The 23,630-nt window shown below is 40.6% G+C and overlaps 3 protein-coding genes across 4 annotated transcripts in view; 2 read left to right on the top strand and 1 right to left on the bottom strand.

The window, feature by feature from the left end:
• The window catches only part of sema6cb (semaphorin 6Cb), a 150,840-nt gene extending 139,324 nt beyond the window's left edge, over positions 1-11,516 (bottom strand). The window contains exon 1 of the mRNA XM_086078394.1: positions 11,254-11,516. The gene's annotated coding sequence lies outside the window, so the exon portion shown is untranslated. The remainder of the gene's footprint in view (positions 1-11,253) is intronic.
• Positions 98-9,553, top strand: LOC147172662 (soluble guanylate cyclase 88E-like). The gene is made up of 16 exons (XM_086078927.1): positions 98-225; positions 1,079-1,211; positions 1,590-1,764; positions 3,004-3,095; positions 3,232-3,489; positions 3,568-3,712; positions 4,172-4,297; positions 4,390-4,510; positions 4,594-4,723; positions 4,970-5,116; positions 5,420-5,566; positions 5,660-5,816; positions 7,047-7,156; positions 7,528-7,617; positions 7,998-8,116; positions 9,184-9,553. Exons 1-16 carry the CDS (start codon positions 98-100, stop codon positions 9,551-9,553), a joined length of 2,448 nt encoding a protein of 815 aa, XP_085935053.1.
• A 3,871-nt stretch (positions 11,517-15,387) lies between the features above and the next one.
• On the top strand, positions 15,388-23,505 carry tnfaip8l2b (tumor necrosis factor, alpha-induced protein 8-like 2b). 2 transcript variants are annotated; one of them, XM_086079609.1, is made up of 4 exons: positions 15,388-15,731; positions 17,827-17,985; positions 22,335-22,658; positions 22,852-23,505. In XM_086079609.1, the coding sequence occupies exons 3-4, from the start codon at positions 22,341-22,343 to the stop codon at positions 23,092-23,094; spliced, it is 561 nt and encodes a 186-aa protein (XP_085935735.1). In that variant the 5' UTR covers positions 15,388-15,731; positions 17,827-17,985; positions 22,335-22,340; the 3' UTR covers positions 23,095-23,505. The 2 variants fall into 2 exon arrangements, with proteins under 2 accessions (XP_085935735.1, XP_085935734.1); XM_086079608.1 differs by lacking the exon at positions 17,827-17,985 and having other exon boundaries at positions 15,391-15,731.
• The last annotated feature ends 125 nt before the right edge of the window (positions 23,506-23,630 follow it).

Below are 23,630 nucleotides of genomic sequence, written 5' to 3'. Positions count from 1 at the left end.
AACACCGAGGTGAGCCCGATCACATTATTCTCCCCCTAGCTAAGCAGTTCAATCCGATAGCATCACGGAGGTCCCCAGCGCCACCAGCGCCGCCAAGATGTACGGCCTGTACCTGGAAGCGGTCAACGACTACATCAACGAGTCCTACGGCGAGGACGTGTGGCGGCTGATTGAAAACAGAGCAGAGATCCCGCACCTCAAATTTGTCAGGCATCAGATGTACAAGTAGGTCATGAGGATTGGACCACACTAATAACCTGGAGGCTCCAAGACATCAGCTTCCGTTGAATTCAGTGATGGATAGCTCTTAATCCTATAAAGCCAAACGTATCATATAAAATACAAACCATTTTGAGTCCTCGATTTCATGAGTATATTTTTTTCCCCCATTAAAAGCCTGACGTATATGATCTGACACATGCATTGTACGGATAATCCACTAGAGGGCAGCATCACTCAGCTGATGGCTTTTCCAGCGACCTTGCAAGATCGCCCCAATTAAGAAAGGAGAGACACCTATTCTTATTAATAGTGTGAAATGTTCTTTCTGATTTTTTTAAAATAGTAATATGTTTGATATGTCTTTATTGTTATATTTGTGACAAGTTATAAATGTACGAATTTAAAGAATTGTGACCGGATGTATCAAATATGACACAAATCAAAAGTCTTATGTGGAAGTGGATTTTCACAAAAAAAAGAAACAAAAACTGTTTGCTCAAAAGGACCAATAAATACTTATTTTCTCTTACATATTTCATGATTCAGGCTTTATAGGGTTAATGGTGTTTCCTCATCAGTAAAGTTAATGAATGGACAACAAGCAGTGCCCATCATTTTGTGGAAAAATGTGACGGCAGGTTGCTACATTAGTGGAATTAGAAGCAAACGTGAAGATGAGTATTCATAGTATTGGTACATTAAAAAGAAAAAAAACAAAGATTCATTTAGATACAGTAAAGACGCTTTCACTGGCCAGCCTAATTGCTAGTATAACTAAAAAAATAGTTTAAAAAACTCATTTTATGTTGCGTTTGAATCATGTAACTCACAAACTAACAAGGCTTCTGCCCTTTAGTGACAACCTGATCCTGCGTCTGGCCAAGGCGGCAGGCGAAGTTTTGGGAAAGACGCATGACGAGCTGATGTATGCCTTTGGAGTTTACATGGTCAAGAGGATCGGAAATTATGGCTATGAGCGCATCCTCAAGGTGACCCAACCTTCCATTAGATCCGTTAGATTGATTAACCTTCTTCTTGGACATTTAAAAAATATATATTTGATCCCAAACCAGTGAGACGTGACAGTTTCCCTGGCAAACGGTCCAGTTTTACCTAAGCAGTCTGACAGATATTTTTTCTTTCTTCATCTGTCTACACCAGCAAAGTATAATGACAGGCATAACAATCAAATTCTCTTCCATTATAGAGCAGAAAAGTACATAATTTAACTGTGTATCCACTTTTTGTTGAGTAGTCTGCTGTGGGATCTTTTTTTTCTGATGTAAAAAATGTGCTTGGGTGAATAAAAAATTGGATCAGACGGCTAACTTGAACATCAAAGACTAAAATGCTGTGCCGTCTCGTAGGTTTTGGGTCGCAACGTGCGCGACTTCATCAACGAGTTGGACAACCTGCACGAGTATTTCCGTTTCTCCTTTCCCAAAGTGCAGCCACCCAGCTTCTGTGTGGAGGAGGAGTGCGAGACCAGTCTGACGCTGCACTACCGAAGCACACGCAAAGGATTCACGCAATTTGTCAAAGGTCTCACACCACATGATCATATCATCATGACATTATACACGGTATGGTTCTCAAACTACAAGAATCGCCTAAAAAATACTTGACCAACATTAAAATACAGTTGCATGTACAATGTGACCTAAAAACTCCTGAATGTATTCAAATACTATACTCTCAAATATAAATTTATTGAAATACTCCCAAGTTTGTAGATTTAATTCAGTAATTTCTTCACACACCACTAGAGGGAGCCCCACGTACCATCAGCTGTACTTATACCGCGCTTTGAGAATCACCGTGCTAGCATAAATTTGGACGCTACTGACCGATCGCGATAGCCTTTTTTTTTTTATGGCATCATCGCATATACCTCAGTGTGAAAATAGCGTAATTTGTTTTTTTTAACTATTAACTTATAAAGAAAAATGGCTTTTGTTCTTTGGTGTGTTTTCCCTTCTGGGATTTGCTTTACAGTTACTTTCCCGAGTCTAAAAGTCTCCATTTGGATAAATGACTGCTTACGTGATGAAACAGTCTTTGGCAGTGTCCAGCACCATTGACTAAATCAGTGGTTCTCAAATGGGGGTACGGGTACCCCTGGGGATACCTGAAGGCACTCCAGGGGGTACATAAGATTTTAAAATATATTTAAAAAGTATATGTAAATATTTCTAAAAATATATAAGATCATAAAATGAATTTTATATTCAGTAGGCAATTGAATTTCAGTGTCCTAAAAACCCAGCATTTCCCCCATACCAGAATGGTTTGGCCCAACTTGTCATATGCCACCTGTCAATCACTTGAAAACTTTATTTAAAATTCAATTATTTCTTTTTGAGAACAGAGCTTTACTATGATCCCAAAAGATGACACTTTATGTACAAATCATTATTTATAATTAAATTATTTATTTATTTTGTTTGTTCTATCTTTTTATTTCCAAATACTTCAGGAGATCACATAAATACAAATAGAGTTCCAAAGTTTAATAATAAATCAGATAATGATGGCACAACACTCCGTTTTATTTATTTATTTATTTTTCTTCAATCAGAAATGCTTTGCGCTGGTTAGGGGGTACTGGGCTGAAAAAAATATTTCACAGGGGGTACATCAGTGAAAAAAGGTTGAGAACCACTGGACTAGATGATTGCCGTCCATTGAGCTCCGTTCTTGTCATATGTAAAGCAAATTATTCCGCTCATGTTTAAAGCCCCAAGTTTACTTGTTTTGACTAGTGTTGACGCCCCCCTGCAGGCCAGCTCTCCCAGGTGGGGCGTCAGTTTTACAACACAGACATCGAAGTGGAGATCTTGTCTAAGGAGGAGACCGAGAAGATGACTTATGTGGTATGTACGTATTTCCATGATGAGTATGTCATCAACATCATAGAAATGGTCAAATATTGCAGTAATTGTTATTATAACGTTTCAAACGCTAAACTAAAACTCTAAATTCGGACTTGCCTGTACACTATCCTGTCAGGTGTATAAGATGAACTTTGACAACGCGGCCTTCAAGCACCGCATGCCGCAGCAAAAGACGGCGCCAAGCTATGAGAAGCTTCCCATGAAGCGAGGTATCTTTTTTGACATGTTCCCCTTCAGCGTAATCTTCCGCCGCGACATGACCATGTACCGCATTGGCGACGGCCTCAAAGAGGTCTTCTCTGACCTCCAGGGCAAGAAGGTGAACGAGGAGTTCACCCTGGTCAGGCCCATGCTGGAGTTCAGCTGGGACAACGTGAGTGTCGGACCGTCCCCGCCGTTAGCGCGCTGTCCTGGCTGCTCAGTAACGTGTGTGCTATTCCTCCCCATTCAGATCTACACCCACCTGAACAATGTGTTTGAGCTGGTGTCTAGAGCAGTGGTGGAGAGCAAACAAAAAGTTAATATTCCCAAACTCAACAAGGAGGAACCTGAAGAGGAAGAGGAGAATGAGAAGGCCAAGAGGGAAGAAGAAAGAGGTATGGCATGATAAAAGCACACCAAGAGTCTACATGGGATGCGATAGCCCAGTCAGCTACATAGTTTGCAGAGGTCATAGTAGCATGACATCATAGTATAGAACATAAACATGTGACTGATGCGTGTTTCTAGTTGCTCGGGTGTTGCCTTTTAGATTGATTAGTTAAACATTAGATCGCACTTGTAGACAGAGTGCTGTCTATGGCGGGAAAGCAAACCATTTTGAAACTCCAATATACAAGAAAAGCAAAACAAAGGAAATGCCATTCCAATGCATTTAGAGGGGACTGTAAGATTATGGCATAGAATCCATCAGTTATTTAGACAACTTTCAGCAATGAAAACAGCGGAAAACTGTGAACTGAACCAGATCGCTTGGTGTAAATGGGTTTTTGAGAGTTCCTGTGAATCTTCTTCTTCTATTTGACCTTCTGACAGAGTGTTTGTGGTCCGTGCAGAACAAATGTCTGAGGAGATGAAGGGCGCGGATCAGGAGTACAACAGCAGCAGTCTGGCTCAGTACAATAGCGCCGCCAACTCTGGAGGCGAAGACATCGAGCTGCTGGCCTTCCAGACCGTCACAGGCAAGTAAAAGTCAAAAATATACTGAAGTGCAGTAACGACAGAGGTATACATGATGATGATGATGATGATGTTACCTCGTGCTCCTCTCAAGGCAAATGCAGCGAGACCATCTTTGAGGACATGCGAGAGCCGCCCAAAAAGCCTCTGCACCTGAAGGGCCAGATGAAGTATGTTCCCCAGTGGGACTCGCTTATCTTCTTGGGGACGCCCATGTAAGACCATCATCGTGCACATATCTACACTCCCCATTCTTGGCCTTAAGGTGACCTTGATCCATCTTGTCCTCCCTTTGCAGTATTGAGACAGTAGAAGACATGATCAAGATGGGCGTCTACGTCAACGACTTGAACCTGCACGACTCGAGTAGAGAGCTAATCCTGGCCGGGACGCAGCAGTCGGCCGAGCTGCAGCTGGCCCTGGATCAGGTGAACAACATAGTCTATAAGATAGACTGTGATAGTCAGGAAGTAGAGGAACTGGTGAAAAAAAACTTACTGATGTGAAAGCACTCAGATAAGTACAGAAAAGTTTTTCAGTGAGTAGTTCTATAGAAAAAGTTCCTGGTGGATCATTTCGCTTTCATTCTGCTTGACTTGAGGACAACGTGGATTGGAAGAAATAGATTTGAAGCAACAACTACAGTATAACGTAACAATTTGATCTTCTCGTAGGAACAACAAAAGTACGCACAGCTGCAGGAGATTATCAAGAAGCTAGACGAAGAGAAGAAACGAGGAGACTCTTTGCTGTACGCAATGATTCCAAAAGCCGTGGCCGACCGTCTCAGGAAGGGAATCACCGCCCTGGAGACATGCCAGGTACGCCATGACGTCCTTGATCCTCGGACTTAGATAAACCTCAACCATCTTGTGGTGTAGTTGATGACCATGGTGGTATCTTCCCGTTGCCACCACAGAACCGGAAAGATTTTTCAAGGTTTCTTCCTTAGAGGGAGTTTTTCCTTGCCTCCTTTGCCAGGTTTTTGGTCATGTGGTATAAATGTGTTTTTTTCCTCCCATATATGCAAATGGTGTTTGATTCTTGACCTGTCTCGAGATAACTTTTTTTGTGAATTGGCGCTATATAAAAACAACCATGTGACTTTGGTCGGCATGTTCCAGGTCTTCCCCGACGTGACCATCCTGTTCAGTGACGTGGTCAAGTTCAACGAGATCTGCATCCACATTACACCCATGCAGGTGGTGGACATGCTCAATGAGATCTACATCGTCTTTGACACGCTGAGTGAGAAGCACAATGTCTATAAGGTGGGCTTCTCACGCAACCTCACCTGAAACCAATCAGTTATCAGTCAGAGATTGGACTACCAACTCAAGACGGTCTGATTGACGTGGTTGCAGGTGGAAACCATTCGCGATGCCTATATGGTGGTGGCCGGCGTGCCCAACAAGACAACATTCCACGCGCATCACATCTGTGACATGGCCCTGGACATGTTGAGCTCCATCGACCACCTGAAGGACCCGTCCACTGGGGACAACATCCAGATCAGAGTGGGTGAGTGCAACCACGAGACCTCCTTTTTCTTGCTCAATTTAATATTTTTTCACAAATTGATAGTATTGGTCGGTCCCCAGGTCGTCTGTTGTTTTTACGCATTATTAATCAATTTAAAGTGTTGACAAAAGCTTGAGAACAAAGGCATTAAGTCTGTAGATCGAACTGTCTGAGAAGTGCTATAAAACTAGACCACACCCCTCACTCTGCGGAAGCTGTGCAGCATTACGTTGCCTTAAGGTTGAAAACTTTGATGGGGGTGTTAGACAACAAGTGAAAAGAGTTAGATACATTTGAGTAAGAGAGAACTTCAACGAAACGGTGCTTGGACTTCCTTAAAAGTAGTGATGTTAGAGATGCGCAGAACCACCTGCATTTGTATTATTATTTCCAGGACATTCTGGCATTTTTTTTCTTCATTCTTCCACAATTTCAAGGAAACATTCTCAAATTAAAGGAGATAGGTGGTTGACTGGTTAGCACGTCCGCCTCCCAGTGCAAAGGACGTGAGATTGAGTCCAGGCTTCAGCCTACATGGGTGGAGTTTGCATGTTCTCCCCGTGCCTGCGTGGGTTTTCTCCGGGTTCTCCGGCTTACTCCCACATTCCAAAGACATTCACATCAGGTTAAATGAACACTCAAAATTGTCCCTAGGTGTGCTTGTGAGTGTGACTGTTTGTACTCCGCCTACTGCCCAAGGACGGCTGGGATAGGCTCCAGCACCCCTGCGACTCTTGTGAGGAATAAGCGGTTAAGAAAATGGTTGGATGGAGTTGATATATTTACCTCTCTTCTATATTTCTCAAACGATCAAAACCATTTCAACTTCAAATTGTTCAGCTCATTCAGGACATAATATGGAACTATTTTTCACATTCCTCAAATTACCGAATTTACAATAAATTTCCCATTTAAGAACTCTGTTACATATGTACCTCCTTCCATATTGCTCAAACAAATGAAAACATTCCAAATTAAAACTACTCAGCTTTTCTAGGACATCCTGGGAATTATTTCACATTCCCCAAATTCCCATATTTGTCAATATTCCCAATTTTCCATGACTACATTCCCAAATTACTGGAGACAACTTTAATGAATACTCAGCATTTCAGTCCAGCACCAGCTCTTCATTCATTCATTCAATCACACGCACTTTCTATAGAACTTTCTAGTTTTGCTTGTTGTATCAAAGGATGGATGTTACATGTGCTGGTGTTTGCTTTGCAGGAGTCCATTCAGGAATGGTGGTGGCCGGCGTGGTGGGCCTAAAGATGCCTCGCTATTGTCTCTTTGGCGATACGGTCAACACCGCCTCCAGGATGGAGAGCAATGGCGTGGTGATGGCACTAACATCTGTCACGCATTCTCAAACAAGGGTTCTCAAGTTGAGGTCCCTGGACCTCCGGGGATTCACGAGCTGCAGTTTGGGGTCCCCAAAATAATTTTCAATAACTTATGTTGTATCATTTGAAAAAGGGCAGAGGACAAAAAAAACTAAAGTTATTTTACAAGAGTGAAGGAATATTTTTGAAGAACAGGCTTGATATTTTGGGGATAAAAATTCAGCTTTTTTTTGGTAGTGCCTGGACCCCAAATGTTTAGGAACCCCTGCTTTAGAAGGTTTGAGTTTACCTGAAAAATTAGTTGTTTATTTGTGTGTGTGTGTGTGTGTGTGCGTGTGTGTGTGTGTGTGTGTGTGAGTATGCAGGGTATGCAGATACACATCAGCCAAACCACCAAAGATCACCTGGAACATGAGCCATACATCATCGAGGAGAGGGGCAAGATCTTTGTCAAGGTCAACGCCTTCTCCTTGCGGTCACTCATTCTTGCCAGTTTAGCTACTTTATTTTATATTCAGCAATTTTTGCAACCACTGTAGTATAATTTAGTCAATTAGCAGTGATTCTCAAAGTGTGGACTCCCTCTAGTGGTATGCGAAAGAATCACTGAATTAAATATCGGCACAACTAAAATTGACGACGTTTCATCTCTGATACGAATGATTTTACGATAAAAAAAAAAAACTTACTATGCTGCTCCATTTTAATATTGGTAATGGTTGTGGACAGCTAAGTATTTTGGGTGGTTGAAGTTTCACTCTATCAATTTGGAATAATGCTGTATGTTCTAATCACGTATGCTGAAGAACTGACCTACTAGCACGGTGGGTTGCAGGGTAAAGGCTACATGAAGACATACTGGCTGAAGGGAAAGAACGATCTTTCCTTCAAGACTCCGGCAGAGATGCGTTACAGCAGCGAGCAGAAGGATTCTGAAGACAAAAGCTCCAATGGGTGAGTAGACAAATTTAGATTAACAGCAGAGGTAGCAAATCCAGGTCCAGGAAGTAAAAACCCTACTACAGTTTGGCTTTAGCTCTAGGTGCTAGCTAGCGAGCTACCTAGATAGCTCCCCGGGTGCTCGTTTACCTGCTAGCTAGCTAACACAAGGGGCTAAAGCCAAACTATTGTAGGGTTTTTACTTTCTGAACCTGGATTTGCCACCTCAGATTAACAGTTAATCCTGAGTTGTTCTTTAAATGAGAACAACTTTATTGCGCCATGGGCGGGGTCTCATGTAAAGACACATTTCGACCGACAGTCACGGAGAGATTAACAACACATGCTAATTGTCATAGTTGTAATTAGTGGAAGGTCTCATCTTGTGTTCCAGAGTATGTGTGTTGTAAGAAAGCAGGGACATAAGCAGGCTACAAAAAAAATAAGCATTTCTCTGTTTCACTTGTGTTTGTATTATATTTGAGGAAAGACTTGCTACTGGTTTCATTTTTGGTAAATTTCCTCACACGTGTAGCATTTATACAGCTTCATACACCAACATCATTGTTGCAATGTTGGTGCTTGTTGTATCATTAATGACTCTGAATAAAGTTTTCCGTAGCGCACAGTCATTAACGAAATAAAATAAAAAAGGAGATGCTTTTTTTTTTTAAAGAAAAGAAGGCAAGCAAGAAAGAAAGACAAAAAAAGAAAAAGAAAGAAAGAAAACTAATTGAAACTATATTTTACTAAAATTGTAATTATAGGAAAAATGCCTTTTATTTTTGTCAATGTCATAAATGAGCTTTTGAGGTTCATTTTAGATTGATTTATTTTATTTATTATTATTATTTATTTATTTACTTACTAAAACTAAAACATTTTGAAAGAAATTAACTAAAACTGTTTTACAAAATTTAATTAAAACCAACTGAATAAAATAAAAATAAAGTCAAAATGAAATTTAAATTATAATTAAAAATGCAAAACTATTGTCCTGTCCTGCTAGCAACCATTTTTCAAACATTTCTAATCTTGCTACATGCTCCCTTTAAATCCCTCTCACAATGTGTGTTTATCAGTTCCACAAGCGCCGACGCCGACGCCAAACACATGTCGTCTAGCCAAGCCATCAGCGGTGGCGAGGAGCAAGCGGAGGGCAAACCGAGCCCCAGCGACCTCCCCCAGGATACCCTGCCGCTGCCCGAGGCCGCCGGCGAGCCCATGGCCGCGCCGGCAGAGCTCCAGGAAAAGTCCAAAAAGACTAAGAACAACAAGGTCACCAAGGCTGAGGCGGGGCTGGCGAACCCGACGTTAGAACTGCCGCCGCCCTCTGATGACCTTGAGAACCCAGGACCCATCCTCAACATGAAGAGGAACAGCTTCAGGCAGCAGTACGTCAAGCTGCCCACCAACCTGCCCATAAGGAGCGCCTCCTGTACCCTCCTGTGATGTCATAACATCACAATGTCACAAGACGCCGTGACATCATCATGCTGTGACATCGAGAGAATCAGCACAACGTATGGAAAGCATGTTGAGCGTTTATTCCATATCCTTGATTGGCAACTTAAGGTTCATGTGCCACACTGTAACGAATTGACTGTAGAATTTACCGGAAATAACTGGCAAAAAAGTTGCCAGCTAAGTCTTGTAAAATCTTAGTACATTACTGTATTTTTTTTACGAGTATTTACTGTATATAAATTACTTACTTACTGTGTTTACTTTTACAGCAATTCACTGTAATCTAGTTTACAACCGTTTCTTGTATTCTACTCTTCAATCATGTCCAACAGTCATTCATCCTCTCCTGGCTTCACACTCACAATCACACCTAGGGACAACTTAGAGTGCTCAATTAACCGGCCATGCATGGCTTTGGAATGTGGGAGGAGACCGGAGCACCCAGAGAAAACCCACACAGGCACGGGAAGAACATGCAAACCCCGCCCAGGAAGGCCGAAGCCTGGACTTGATCTCACGTCCTCTGCACTGGGAGGCGGATGTGCTAACCACCCTTGTTATACCCATACTGCATTGCTGTATACAGTTAAATGCTGTAAAATTAAAAAACAAAAAATGCTGTAATTTTTTACTGTAGATTTTACAGAAATTTGTTACAGTGCAGTTTGCATTTTGTCCTCAAATTCGCACAACTCGAGCCTTTGGCCGAACAACTGGTTCTTACTAGGAATGTTCTTACCACTAGTAGTGACATTTTGGCCGACTAGTTAGTTACTAAAGGTTACTCACAAGGACTACGAGCCGAGGTAAAACTAATCAACCTGTCACACACTAGTAGCCAGCCACCTTATCAAGGATTTAAAAGAAATGCTAACAAAAAAATAACATAAAAAAAAAAAAACACTTTTCATGAAGCTGTACATACTAGTGGGACAACTACATGTTACTAGTGTGCAAAACTGTGCACTAGTTGATATCTGCGTGCTACTAGTTAGTACTAGTACTACCATTGACATTATAAAAGTGCACTCATGAACATCTAGCGTAGGGACTGCATTGTATAATTTGTACGTGTACACAGACACACAATTATTACTTTGTTTTTGTGATGTTTTTAGCATTTTTATAATGATACTAGTCTAGGAGATGACATTTTCTTGAAGACAAAAACACACTTGACTTGAGTGTAGACATGCCATGCCATCTACTGTATGTTGTTATGATTATATTGAGTGGCATGTGGCACACTGCTTCCTGTATATGATAGATTGGATTTATATAAATATTGATGTACAGCCACTGTGCATGTGTCTATTTACATTATTTGCATACTTTTGGATTCAAGGGACACATAAAAAAAATTCAAACATATATATATATATATATATTTATTTATTTATTTCAAATCGCTTATTCAAAAATATAAAAATAAGTACTCTATAGTACTTTGCGTATTATTATTTTTTTTAATTAATTTACTTGCAATTAATTAAGCAGATATTTCATAAATTAGAACATGTTACATTTACTTACTATGTATTGTGGGTGGCTGTCATGCACCAAAACAATTCATTCAGCATTCATCAATCACCAAATCTCGTCACTATACTAAAGCAGTTCACAAACATGATCAATCTAATAACATGACAAAGCCAAAAAATGTAAATAAAATACATCGTACTCACCAGAAATATTAGAGACAAACTCCATCCTCTTTTGCTAGCTGTGTTGCTATGGTCAGAGCTAGCATAGTTGTTGCCGCTGTGTAAGAAGTGATTAAATGATTTAATTTAAATCATTTCCCAGGTTGAAACAAGCCTGCTAGCGACAGGCGTTGCCCGACTTATCCCCACAATGTCTCGTTTTTCAAAAAGTCCGCCGTTAAAATGAGTTTTCAATCATGTCCAACAATCGTCCTCTCCTGCCTTCACCTGATGAATCCCACGCGAGTAGCTCTGAACCAATCAGACGACAGAAAAATGCTGACATCACCCAAAGACCTCTCGCTGGCTCCGTTTAATGAATCTATCATCTGATTGGTACAGAATAGATGTGGCAGGTTGGCAACACATAGATGCTGAAATCTGATTGGACAAAACATTGCAAAACATTGAAACTCAAAATGAAATCTAATTGGACCAAAAAATAAATTAACCCACAAATGGCGATCGCTGTGCAGCCAAGACATGCTATGGAATAGAGGCAAAATACTTTTGGGAATACACTTATTGCGAGAATTGTATGTAAGTTAAATGCAGATCAGTGCTTTTAACGACAGAAGAAAAAAGTATTTGAATGTCCATGTTTAATATTAATTTTAACGTGTTTTTATAAAACAGCAATTGTTTTAATAAGCTCCCTTTGTAGCACTGGCTCTTTTATTTACAAAAGATTTTAAAAAATATGTATTTTATGTTCATTACATTTTTTTTAACACAAATAAACAAAGGAAACCAGCTCAGTCACAGTGTGCTTAGCTTATTATTTACACTTATTTGGCTATAAAAATGTTATTGGTGTCATATGGTAGGCTACAGCACAGTTAGCAATGTGGGCTAAAGTGCATGTCAGCATTTCAAACACACGCACATAAACACGCGCGCAAAAAACACACCCAGATATTGTTGATATCGCCGCCCGCCCGCTGATGTTTCCTCGTGAGATGTCATTACACGATAAAGAGGAAGCCGACAGGAAACCGCTAAAGCACTACTTCCTGCCTGTTGCCGTGGCAACCGGCCTCCTTCTGCTGCGGCCCAACCACTCGCCCATTTGGATCGGCGAGACAAAGAGGCAGGTGTGCTCGGGGAGTTCCTCGGTGGGCACGGGCCCGTTGGCCTCTCAGCCCAGCAGCTGGAGCTCAGCGCAACCACCAACGGCAACATCTGGAAGCAATTAGCATGGTTGGTGGGACGGCGGGGACCTAAATGGGCCCAGTGTCCGCACAGCTGCATGTCATTCACACACCATCACAGATTTTGTGTTTACTGGAGTTTAGTGTTTAAATCATCACAACAGAGTAGAGGATTTGTTAACTAATATTATGGCTCGGTATTTATTTATATTTTCTGGAATGAACGGCTTGTGAATTCATAGATTCCAGATGTATCGTCTGTAGAGGACTTTGCAATAGAATAGAAGCAACATTGAATTGATGTTTCTGCCACTATATTGCAAATGTTGACAGTAAACAGGCAATTCCAAATTTAGAGTTGGAAGAAATGCAGTGTAATTGAAGATGAAGGCAGAGAAGGTCCCCAACCAAGCCCAAGTAATAGTTGTCATTGTCATAGAACAGAGAGAATATACAGGCAGGTTCATAAATGTTGGGACCACTGCAATGGATTTGAAATGAAACCCACAAAATGGGCTTTAAAAGGGAAGTCAACCAATTTTTTTAAATGTATACAATAATATGTTCTATGCAGCCCCACTAGTCTAAATATGGTATTCTGGTTAATTTTGTGTTAGTGGAATATGAGTTAAGCAGCAAAATCCAACCTTTTTTATCCATCTTACGGCCATTTTGCCACTTGCTGTCAACTAAAGATGACATTACAGTTGCTCAGGTCTCTGGTAACAACACAGTTGGGTCAAAAGTAACCCAATTATGGATCAAAACTGGACCGATCCACTTTATGAATCAGTTTGATTTGACCCAACTTTCTGGGTGGTTTTATACAAAATGACCCAATTTTTTGACCCAAGTAAAGAATCTGACCATTATTTATGAATTGTTTTAAGCTGTTTTTAGAGTGAACCAATCACAGCTCAGCTTCAGAAAACAGCTGAGCTGTGATTGGTCGTTGCCTGAGCCCTGAGCAACATTGATGTTATCTTCAGTCAACAGCAAGTAGCAAAATGGCCGCCCCCTGAGATGGAGAAAAATGGCTGGATTTTGCTCCATAACTCATATTCCACAAATTTAATATTAATCAGAATGTCATGTTTAGACTAGTGAGGTCACATATAACGTATTATTGTCAAGAAATGTTTAATGTTGACTTCCACTTTAAGTGCAGACTCTTAGCTTTAACTTGAAGGTATTAACATCCAAATCAGGTGCACGGTGTTCAAATTACTAACGTTAGTACTGTACAAGTGCCTCACACTTGTTAAGGGGGCAAAAGTAATGGGAAAAAATGAGCAGTAATAAATCAAAAATGCACTTTTTAATGCTTTTGTCTGAAGTCTGGAATGCGTATCCAGGTGCTGGACTTCATCCCTGGTGATGGTCTGCCAGGCCTCCTCTCCAGCTGTCTGAAGGTTCCTGCTTGTTCTTTGGGCATTTTCCCTTCAAGTCAGGTGATTGACATGTCCGTCGCATTATATTTCACTTCTATGCCTTAAAAAACTCTTTGCTTCGCAGCTTGAAGCAAGCATGCTTTGTCTCTTATTTGGAGAATTGTGTGAGTGTGAGAACAGAAGGGGAAATACTTGATAAAGTTTACTTTAATATATTGAAACATATATTAATACACTTAGATGTGTTGAAAATGTGTGTGTGAAAATAAGCATGTGGTCTCTTCTGGAATGCCAATTTTGGCGGGAGTTTGGAACGTATCGCACATGACAATCGGGGGTTCGCTGTACGCAAACAGAGCAGAAGATTTGTAAACTCCACATTTATTTATATTTTCTGGGGCAAACAGCTCATGAATTCATAAAGATTCCAGATGTATCATCTTGTAGAGGAAGTTATGAAGCATCACTGCGTGCTACAGTTTATAAATATCTTTGACTTGACTTCAAAAAAATGTAAACGGGGACTGGTGGTTCCACAGTTAAACGTTCCATTTTGGAATACAGCTATGAATTAAGGATGGGCGAGTACCGATACCAGGTATCCATAAATGGCTAATACTAGCCTCATTTCAAGGTATCGGGACTCATGGAGTTCTGCCAATACCAACCACGGATACCTAAAGCCCAAAAAAATAATAAACTTGAGTAAATCCTCTTCAGCAGTAGTTTGTGCTTTACTGCGGTAGTTAGGTTTTAATTTACATTTTTTGTCATTATGTCAAATTAAATTAGTACTAGAGGTATCGGTACTCTGTATCGGTGAGTATGCAAGGAGCGAATACTCGTACTGGTACCGGTTTGAAAAAAGTGGTATCTCTATCGAACATCCCCTTCTATAAACTATTCTAAAGGTACTTGGGAGCAGAGGTGGCAAATCCAGGTCCAGAAAGTAAAAAGCCTGCCACAGTTTGGCTTGAGCCCCTGATGCTAGCTAGCTCCCTAGCAGGTAAACAAACAAGCTAGCACCTGGGGCTAAAGTCAAATTGTGGCAAGGTTTTTACTTTCTGGACCTGGATTTGCCACCTCTGCTTGAGGGTGCAGTGGCGACTTACAAATTTCATTCAAATCCATTTTCGCTATTGAAAGGAATTTAAATATGAATTAAATTAAATTAATTGCTTTGCACGAGTGGTGGTGCCTCCACTAACATTTTGGCTCATGACACAATGCAAAAAAATATATATATACAAATCTGGCGAAAGCTCGTAAGATGGGGCACTTGTAAGTCAAAACAACATTTGACTTACAAGCACATCACATTTTTGGAGGAAACATCTGATGAAAAACAAAATGAAACGTATCTCCAACTCTGACACATGACATAAACACATTTAGCTTCTCTGCCTTGAATGAAAAAGCGAGAGCGTGAATGCAGCACTGACGACCACATTCCAGGCAAGGTGAACCCACACACACAAACACACATACATACATAAACACGCACACACAAACACGCACACACGCACAAAGGTCTAAGCCGCTCCCCTTTCAGGCTGCTGCATCTCTGGCTTACATTCTTTGTGTTTTCACTTGTCAGGACAAGCAGACTTTTACACCGTCAGCAGTCGGCGCGTTGATTGCGGGACGCTGCAACTTTTACATGTCAATCTATGAGCAGCCAGTGAGTGAGAGACACACACGCGCACACACGCGCACACTCACTTGAGCACTGAGGGGTGTGTCAACGCACGTTGAGTTCCTCAAGGAAGTACAAGTCGTCAGTATCTCAAGGCGGAGTGCCGAGACGCCAGGGCCTGCTTTTGCAACCATGAAGCGTTGAGGTCAAGCCGGTCTTGCTGTTGCTGTCATCCTCGACCGGACCAATCACTACACGAAGGGGGGGACGCCGCCAACTCAGGTAAGAGCGCGAGGCAACATTCCACTGGGCGAAACTAACCACTCTGATTGACTAAAAAGCTAACAGACTACTTTCCATTTCCTTTTTACACTCTTGCACACTACACACTTGTGGTTGCTACACTCAAGACTACACACACACACACACACACACACACACACACTGATTAGCTTATTAGGTAGGAGATGCTGAGAGAAGATGGCACAAAGCAACTGTCAGCTGTCAGTTTCACTTCCCGTCAGAGGGGCGTGTGACCGAGGGGCTCGCGGGCTTGAGCAACGTCCACTTGAGCAAGAGCGCTTGGCACTTTCAACACAACTTCAAGTCGGGACGCTTTGAGGAAGCGGTTGCGCGCGTCAAAGTGCCTCGTGTGTGAGGCTCCGTTGTCTAGTTCAGAAATTCTGAAACGTTTTAAACACAAAGTATCACCTTAAAAATATTTCAGTACCAAAAAACAAGCACAGGTTATATATATATAAACTATGAACATTTTCCTTTTTTGTTTTAAAATAATGTACTTTAACATCTATTATTCCTCACCATACACCGGCCAATGACAGAACCCAGGATGTTTTTCCTCTTCCGAGTTCTGTCATAGCAGCTAGCTAGCTAGCGTTAAGCTAACCTAGGAGGGTTCGTCTCTCCGGTCCAGCGTCCAAGTTTGCAAATTCCTTTCATGCTAGCGCAGCGTCAGAGGCCAACAGCGAAGTAATAACAAAAGCGTTGATTACCGGCTTGACTGATTGCTTAACAGTTTAATATAATGCTCATTAGCTCATTTTCCACACGTAAAAATTTCTGGGTGTCGCTCTTGAAGCGCTAGCGCCACATGTTGCTGTGCACTCCCCAACACATACAGTTTACTATTATGTAAAATTGGGTACCGTAGTATTTCCTGATTTTGTTATTTACAAAAATGTATTTACAAATTAAAATTAACTCATTCACTGCCATTGATGGCTAGTGACGTCAAAAAGTCATTAAAATTTTTGTTCCACTTTTGTTAACAAGAGTATGAAAACCTAGAAAAAAAATATTGCACATGTAGAACAGATATAACATTTATGATTAATCGTGAGTTAACTATTGAAGTCATGCGATTAATTACAGTTAAAAAATTTAATTGCCTGACGTGATTTATAAAAAAAGAAAAGATTATTAAAAATTAGGAGTGTCAGGCGATTACATTTTCGTAATTAATTGCATGACTTGAGTTAACTCGCGATTAATCACAAATTCTATATCTGTTCTAAATGTATAATAAAAACGATCTAGGTTTTTTATATTCTTGTTAACAAAAGTGGGAAAAAATGTAACTAATAGAAATAGTCCATAACCGTCAATGGCGCCGTGCCCGAGCTTTACACAGTGGCTGCAGTTACACTTTAGGCCAGCGGTGGCAGTCACGAGTAAAAAAAGTGACCAAGTCCACAATTCTCCTTTAATAAGTGAATTAAAAAATATATGTACATTTTAATTAATACAACACATTTTCCAGGACTCTTGAAAATGTAAATACTTGGTGGCCGAGATGAAAGAACTTGAAGGTTTCAAGTTTACTAATTGTTCTTCTTTGATGTAGTGTTCTTTTATGAGGAAGGTTTCTTTATTGTCTTCTTTGAATACGTTTTCTAATGCTATTAAATGCTATTTAAGGGAGTTTTCTTTGAAGAAGGCCTTTAGTGGTTATTCAAGAAAGATTTCTCGAGTTTAATTATTGTGCAAGTTTTCCAATTGTTCTCTGAGCCAGGTTTCTCCTCGATCTTTTTGGAGTAAGGTTTAAATTGCTTTTCCTTGAGCGTTTTTCTTTGAAGAAGATTTCTTTGATTATTTGAGGAAGATTTTTTTAGTTTATTGCACAACATTTTCCGATTGTTCGTCTTTGAGTAAGGCTTATAATGCGTTTCCTTCGAGTGGATATTCGTCTTTCTTGGTTATATGAGGAAGGTTTCTAGAGTTTATTCCTTGGCTAAGTTTTATCGTGTTCCTTTTTGAGGATTCTCTCAGTTCTTATTTGAAGAAGGCTTCTAAAAAATTCCTCTTGCCCTTCTTACAATTCCAGCGTAAATAAGAACCAAAATCTTTGCTTTTCTAGTCATGTCTTCAAAACGGACAAAAGGCTGCTCGAGAGACGCTTGAAGCTTCTTCATCAAGCACCATCAGATGTTCCTCACACGTCACACGCCCAGCTTTCTTTCTTTGACTTCACTTGGAAACCAGCGGAAATTAGTTTTACGTCAACGAGTTCTTACAAGTGAGTCATTCCAGGAATGCTAAATATTTACTAGCGCCAAAGTCCACCTACTCTGATCTCCACTGGACAAACGCTTCTATGCGGGTGGACCTTCGCTTCGTATTGAAGGTCCTTGGCATGCATCACGTGTGGATGAGATTCATTTAGTTGAAACCTGAACGCTGGTTTGAAGTACAAACCCTAACTGGAAGGCCTGGTCCCGATTCCGCATCCCTAACCCCAATCCTAACCAAAAGCCCTAATTTGAAACCTTTAACTGAAGCCCAAACTCTACTTTGAGGAACATTAAGGGATATTTCTCGTGGTTAGACTTTGGGGGTGGGTTCTAATGCTTCTTCACTGAGAACAATTCTAAGGGTTCTTTGATGAAGGTTCTAGTCGTTCTTTTTTGAAGAAGACGCTTCTAGTGATTCTTCTTGAAGGAACTTTCTGATGGTTCTTCTCTGACAAAAGTTTTCGAAATGCTTTTTCTTTGAGGAAATAATTAGCGGTTCTTTCTCAGAGGACGGTTTCTATGGGTTCTTCTTTGACGAAGCTTCCACAGTCGTGCTTACAATATCTACTGTTTGTACTGTAGCGCTGATGACATGTATAGCAAACAAGCGTGGGCTTGCCTCAGCTATGTCACTCGCCTCCACAGCTTGCCAGAACAGGCAATCGGCTGCACAACAGCTTCATGCATTCTCTATGGTTCTACTAGTCCTGGATACGAGTCCAGTATGTTGTCCAGAACAATCAGTCCTTGTGGTTATGGAGTTGGTCTGGACAATCAAGATGGGACGATAGAAATTGTTTCGTCAATATAGGCTCCTTGTTCAAGTCAGCTCATTAAAAGCTTTTTCCAGCACCAAAACCAGCACACATTCCAACAGCTTCCTTCCCCTAATAACTTCTTAAACCGTATTCAATGCTGAAAAGCTCTGTCACTAGTCTGCATCATTTTCTCATTTGTGTTAATGTCATTTTGTTATACTGTCATTTTTGATTTAGTACAAGACTGACTCCTAATACTAATAGACAGATTCCTTGCTGTTTTTCCCCCCTCTTTTTTTGTATGTGCGTGAGTATGTGCATGTGCGGGTGTGTGTGTGTGTGTGTGTGTGTGCATGTGTGCGTGCGCGTGAGTGTGTACTAAAACCTATTAAAAATCCCATACCGTTCACCTAAACCGAATACTTCCGAATCCAGCTAGAGTCGTGAGGTTGTCAGGAGACCCGAGGAAGGATCAAAGAAAAGAAAGGAAAGGAAAGTGAAATCCAGCACCAACCAGACATCACCTACTACCCACCGGGTTACCAACCAGAATCTTTCACCAACCCCAGAAACATCTCAAATTCCGACAAATTAGGCAGACCTCAAGAGACCAAAAGAAAGACTGAGGAAAGGAAGGAATTCCTTGCTGTCTTAAAACACAGTATTTAACCAGTAAAAATGATTCTGATTATAAATCAGTTTTTATGTTTGCGAGAGTAGCCCAGTCGAGTTCACGTGTCAGGGGAGAAACCAAGTCTCTACATTTTGTTCCTCAAATTTGTCTTCATGAAGACCACTACACTTAACGATCTAGATCAGTGGTGTCAAAACTCATTTTTGTCACGGGTCACATTGTATTTATGTTTTTTTTCCCAAGGGGCCATTATAACTATGCATGGTGGCAAAAAATAGATGTTGTAGTGGTATTCCCTCCTCAGACCCGACAAAATAAACTTGAGGAAAATGGTGATTTTCCTGATGCTGTGTCATCAAACTGTGGGACACCTCAGGGGATAACTGCAGTCAGTACTGATGACCTCTCCTGGGTGTGTATGTGTGTTGGATACAAAGCGCGTTTGACAATCCCAGTGGAGGGTAAAAAGCCTCGGCGGATACACGTTCGCGCTGTTTTTCCCATTAGGCCTCAAGAGTCAGAATCACAAACAAGCACACACAAAAAAAGTGACACTCTCCCTCCACCAATGTGCTGAATGAAGCTTATGTCACTTTGTTTCACTTTCACATGAATTTGGTTGTTTCTATTGCCATACATTGTGGAGGTACCAACATGGCGAGCCACCATTTTAGGCATACAATGAACCTTTGCATTTTGCAAATTTGATTATTTATTTTTAATGGATTCACCATTATTTGCTGAAAACCCCTCTTTGATATTTTTGTGGTATCTATAGACAAATCTAATTATTTTACGGTGGTAGGAGCGTGTCGATTAATCACATATTCTCGCTAGTCACGGCAGGGTGTATGGGCAACATTGTTCTAATCTACTGTAGTTCAAGGGGCGGCGCTAGACAGTGCATCCTGCTGATAGGTGGAGACGGAGAATGAAAAAACTCAAGTCATCTTCTTCTCCATTTTGATTTACTGTGTCAACGCTCTCTGCTTTGTCAAATTGACTATGATGTCACACTGTGATGTCACGATAGGGAAGTAGCAGCTAATTTTACATATACACATCACATCAGGAGTTAATGTACATTTTAAAATTTTCAACTGGACTGGACCACTTGGTGGAAACACGGATTTAGACTGATGTTATGTCACAGTAAGCATGTGACACTTAAGCTGGATTTACACTACATGCTTCAAGCAGCACAATTCTGATGTTTGGCAGAATTCATGTCAAACTAGAAAAAAAAGATGTTTGAATTGCATATGGTCAGACAGGATCAGGCCTCTTTTAAATGAAGATCAAAATCCTTAAGACGATAAACGTAAACACTGGGTTATTTTTACCCGTATAGGGTTATTTTTAACCTAGCAGTAGCTATTAGCTAAGGATGCTAACATTAATAACACCTGAAGAGGAACTAGCTCCAGGTCTGCTTAAATACGCAACGGTGATTGCAGTTTTTTGAAGTTTTCATACAAACTGCTTGAGATTTTATCAGAACAGCGATAAATGTAGTACACACAAAAAATAAAACACTTCCTGTTGCCGTGTTTCACTTGGCAAGCAGCAGCGAGAATGTTGCCAGTCCTCATGCCTACATGAATATCCGGCTGATTAGGTTTGTCACGTATCAAAACCTGGCTGAGTACAATGTCGTCTCTATTGACGAGCTTGCTCCTTACGCAAGGATGGAAAGTAAAGAGAAAAGAAAAAGTCCAGGTAGGCGGCGCAACCAGAGGGGAAACGTTTGAAAATGCTAAATCGGTGGCTCTTGACTGTTGTCACACAGGGATCTGCATTTTCCCGCTCTGCAACATCGTGACCCACTTTCAGACAAGTTGACAACAATTTTAAAAATGTGTTGTTCAAAAATAGATTGGGAAAATAGATTTTTAAACATAACTACCTTTACACTTTGCTGACATTTATAGAGGACCTTACTTAGTCAGGAACTGAAGATGAACGTTGACAACTGCATTTTCCTTTAAATAATTTTTGTTTTTTTAAACAAACATTGTATGTCGGGAAGTTTATAAAGCAAGGACCCATGGAGTATTTTTCGTCTTATATTTTTCCTTTTTTCTCATGTTCCAATATTTGTATATTTTCCGTCCAGTATATTCCTTTTTTTAATGTAAACAAACTCCCTCCCATATTATATACATTTTATTATATATATTATGTGTTTGTGTATTTTTGTCTATTTTTAAAATATATATATTTTAGTGTGTTGGTTTTAAATATATATTTTTTCTAATAAATCATGTATTTCTTGTCTGACCCTTTGCTCTCATTGAATATTTTGACCCCCAAATATTTGTGCATTTTTCTTCCAACTTGATGTAAACAAACTGAAATGCCGCATGTCAGAACTGTGCTAAACTGTTGTTTGTAATTGTATCCTTTTTCATTTAATATTTTTCTTTTTTTCCCCAATTATTTTATTTATATGTTTGTCTGTCTTCAAATTTAGTATTTTTTTCCTCTATATTTCTGTATAATTTGTTTGATATTTTTTCGATATCTTTTTTCTAATATTTGGGTATTTTGCCTGATGTTTTCATTTTTTATAACATTTTTCAATGGGGTTTTTTTTTTTCAAATATTTGTTTCCATGTTTTACGTTGTTAAGCTTGTCATTCCTAAAATGTGCGCATTTTTGTCTAATATTTTCCTTTATAAAAACCCTTAATACTGTCAGTACTGTCATAAACTGAGGACCATTGTATTTGTAATATTTTTCATCCAATATATTTTTCAACATGTGTATTTTTATCACTAACGATTTTCCAATATTTGTGTATTTTTAGTCTAATACTTTACAGTAGACAGTCAGTACCACCCCAGTCAACCAGCCATTTTTTACTACATGTCCACAACCACCTTTAGGATCCCAACACACTGTTTGTGATTGAATACTATTTAACCGATTGTCCTAAATGAATCATCATGTCATTTCCAGACCGCCATGGACCACTTCAGCTCCAGGGACACGGCCTTGAAGGTCCAGAAGAAGATCCTGAGCAGTATGGCCACCAAGACCTCCGTCCAGATGTTCATCGACGACACCACCAACGAGATCCTGGACGAGCTTTACCGCGTCTCCAAGGAATACTCGGGCAACAAGACGGAGGCCCATAAGGTGGTCAAAGACCTGATCAAGATCGCCGTCAAGATCGGCGTCCTGTTTCGCAACAACCGCTTCAGCACCGAGGAGCTGGCCTTGGCTCAGGACTTCAGAAAGAAGCTGCACCAGGGCGCTATGACCGCCATCAGTTTCCACGAGGTACACACTTCTAAGTACTGTCATGCCGCCGTGCATGTTGTATTGCTTTATTGGACAAACTAACACAAAATAAAGAGATATAAGCACATTCATACACAAGCTGCTATGGCCACAACTCAAACCAGCTCAAATCGCAAACGTGCTAAAAAAATAGCCAGTTAACAGCACAAAAGTGGCATGTGGTGTTCCACAGGTGGATTTCACCTTCGACAAGACGGTGATGTCGGAGATCCTGAAGGGCTGCAGGGACCTCCTGCTGCAGCTGGTCAACAGTCACCTGACGCCAAAGTCCCACGGGCGCATCAATCACGTGTTCAACCATTACGCCGACCCCGAGCTGCTCACCCGGCTCTACCAGCCCGACGGGCCCTTCCGGGACAACCTGGCGCGCATCTGCAAGGGACTCAACAAGCTGGTGGAGGACGGGACAATATGACGGCGCCCCCGACCCCCTTGGGACACCCCTAGGGACCGTACTGACACTCCACACTCGACACTGTCCTGCTGCTATGAGGGCAAACGTAAGGATGGAGGCGCCCGCCAGACGCCCCACTGGGGAACAAAACTGCTGGAGATTGATGTTTTTTTTTCTTTTGTTGTGAGGTGTTGTCATGACAACAGGTCCGATCAGGACAAAGAGTTCACAGGGTTTTAAAATTATTAATGAATATAGTGATATATAGATGGAAAGAGGAGGCAGTCTACTGGTACAATGCTGTCCTCTGGTGGTCAGGACGTTGCTTCAGCAAGGGGAAAATAATGGAGAAGCATCCGGAAATCATCCAAAAAAGAAAAAAGAAGCCAATATTAATAATAATTATGATAATAAAATAAGGCTTGACTGTGACATCAACGCTGTGTAGGCTCTGCATTTAATTATGATTATTTTGATGTCATTTATATGATCATGTGGGAGATATTATATATATATATATATATATATATATATATAAAATATAATATAATATATAT

The sequence above is a fragment of the Leptonotus elevatus genome, chromosome 6 (assembly GCF_054856555.1).
Source record: "Leptonotus elevatus isolate MCC_2025b chromosome 6, RoL_Lele_1.0, whole genome shotgun sequence".
Classification (NCBI taxonomy): Eukaryota; Metazoa; Chordata; class Actinopteri; order Syngnathiformes; family Syngnathidae; genus Leptonotus; species Leptonotus elevatus.
Note: the sequence above shows the minus strand (reverse complement) of the source record. Positions and strands in the feature narration are given on the sequence as shown.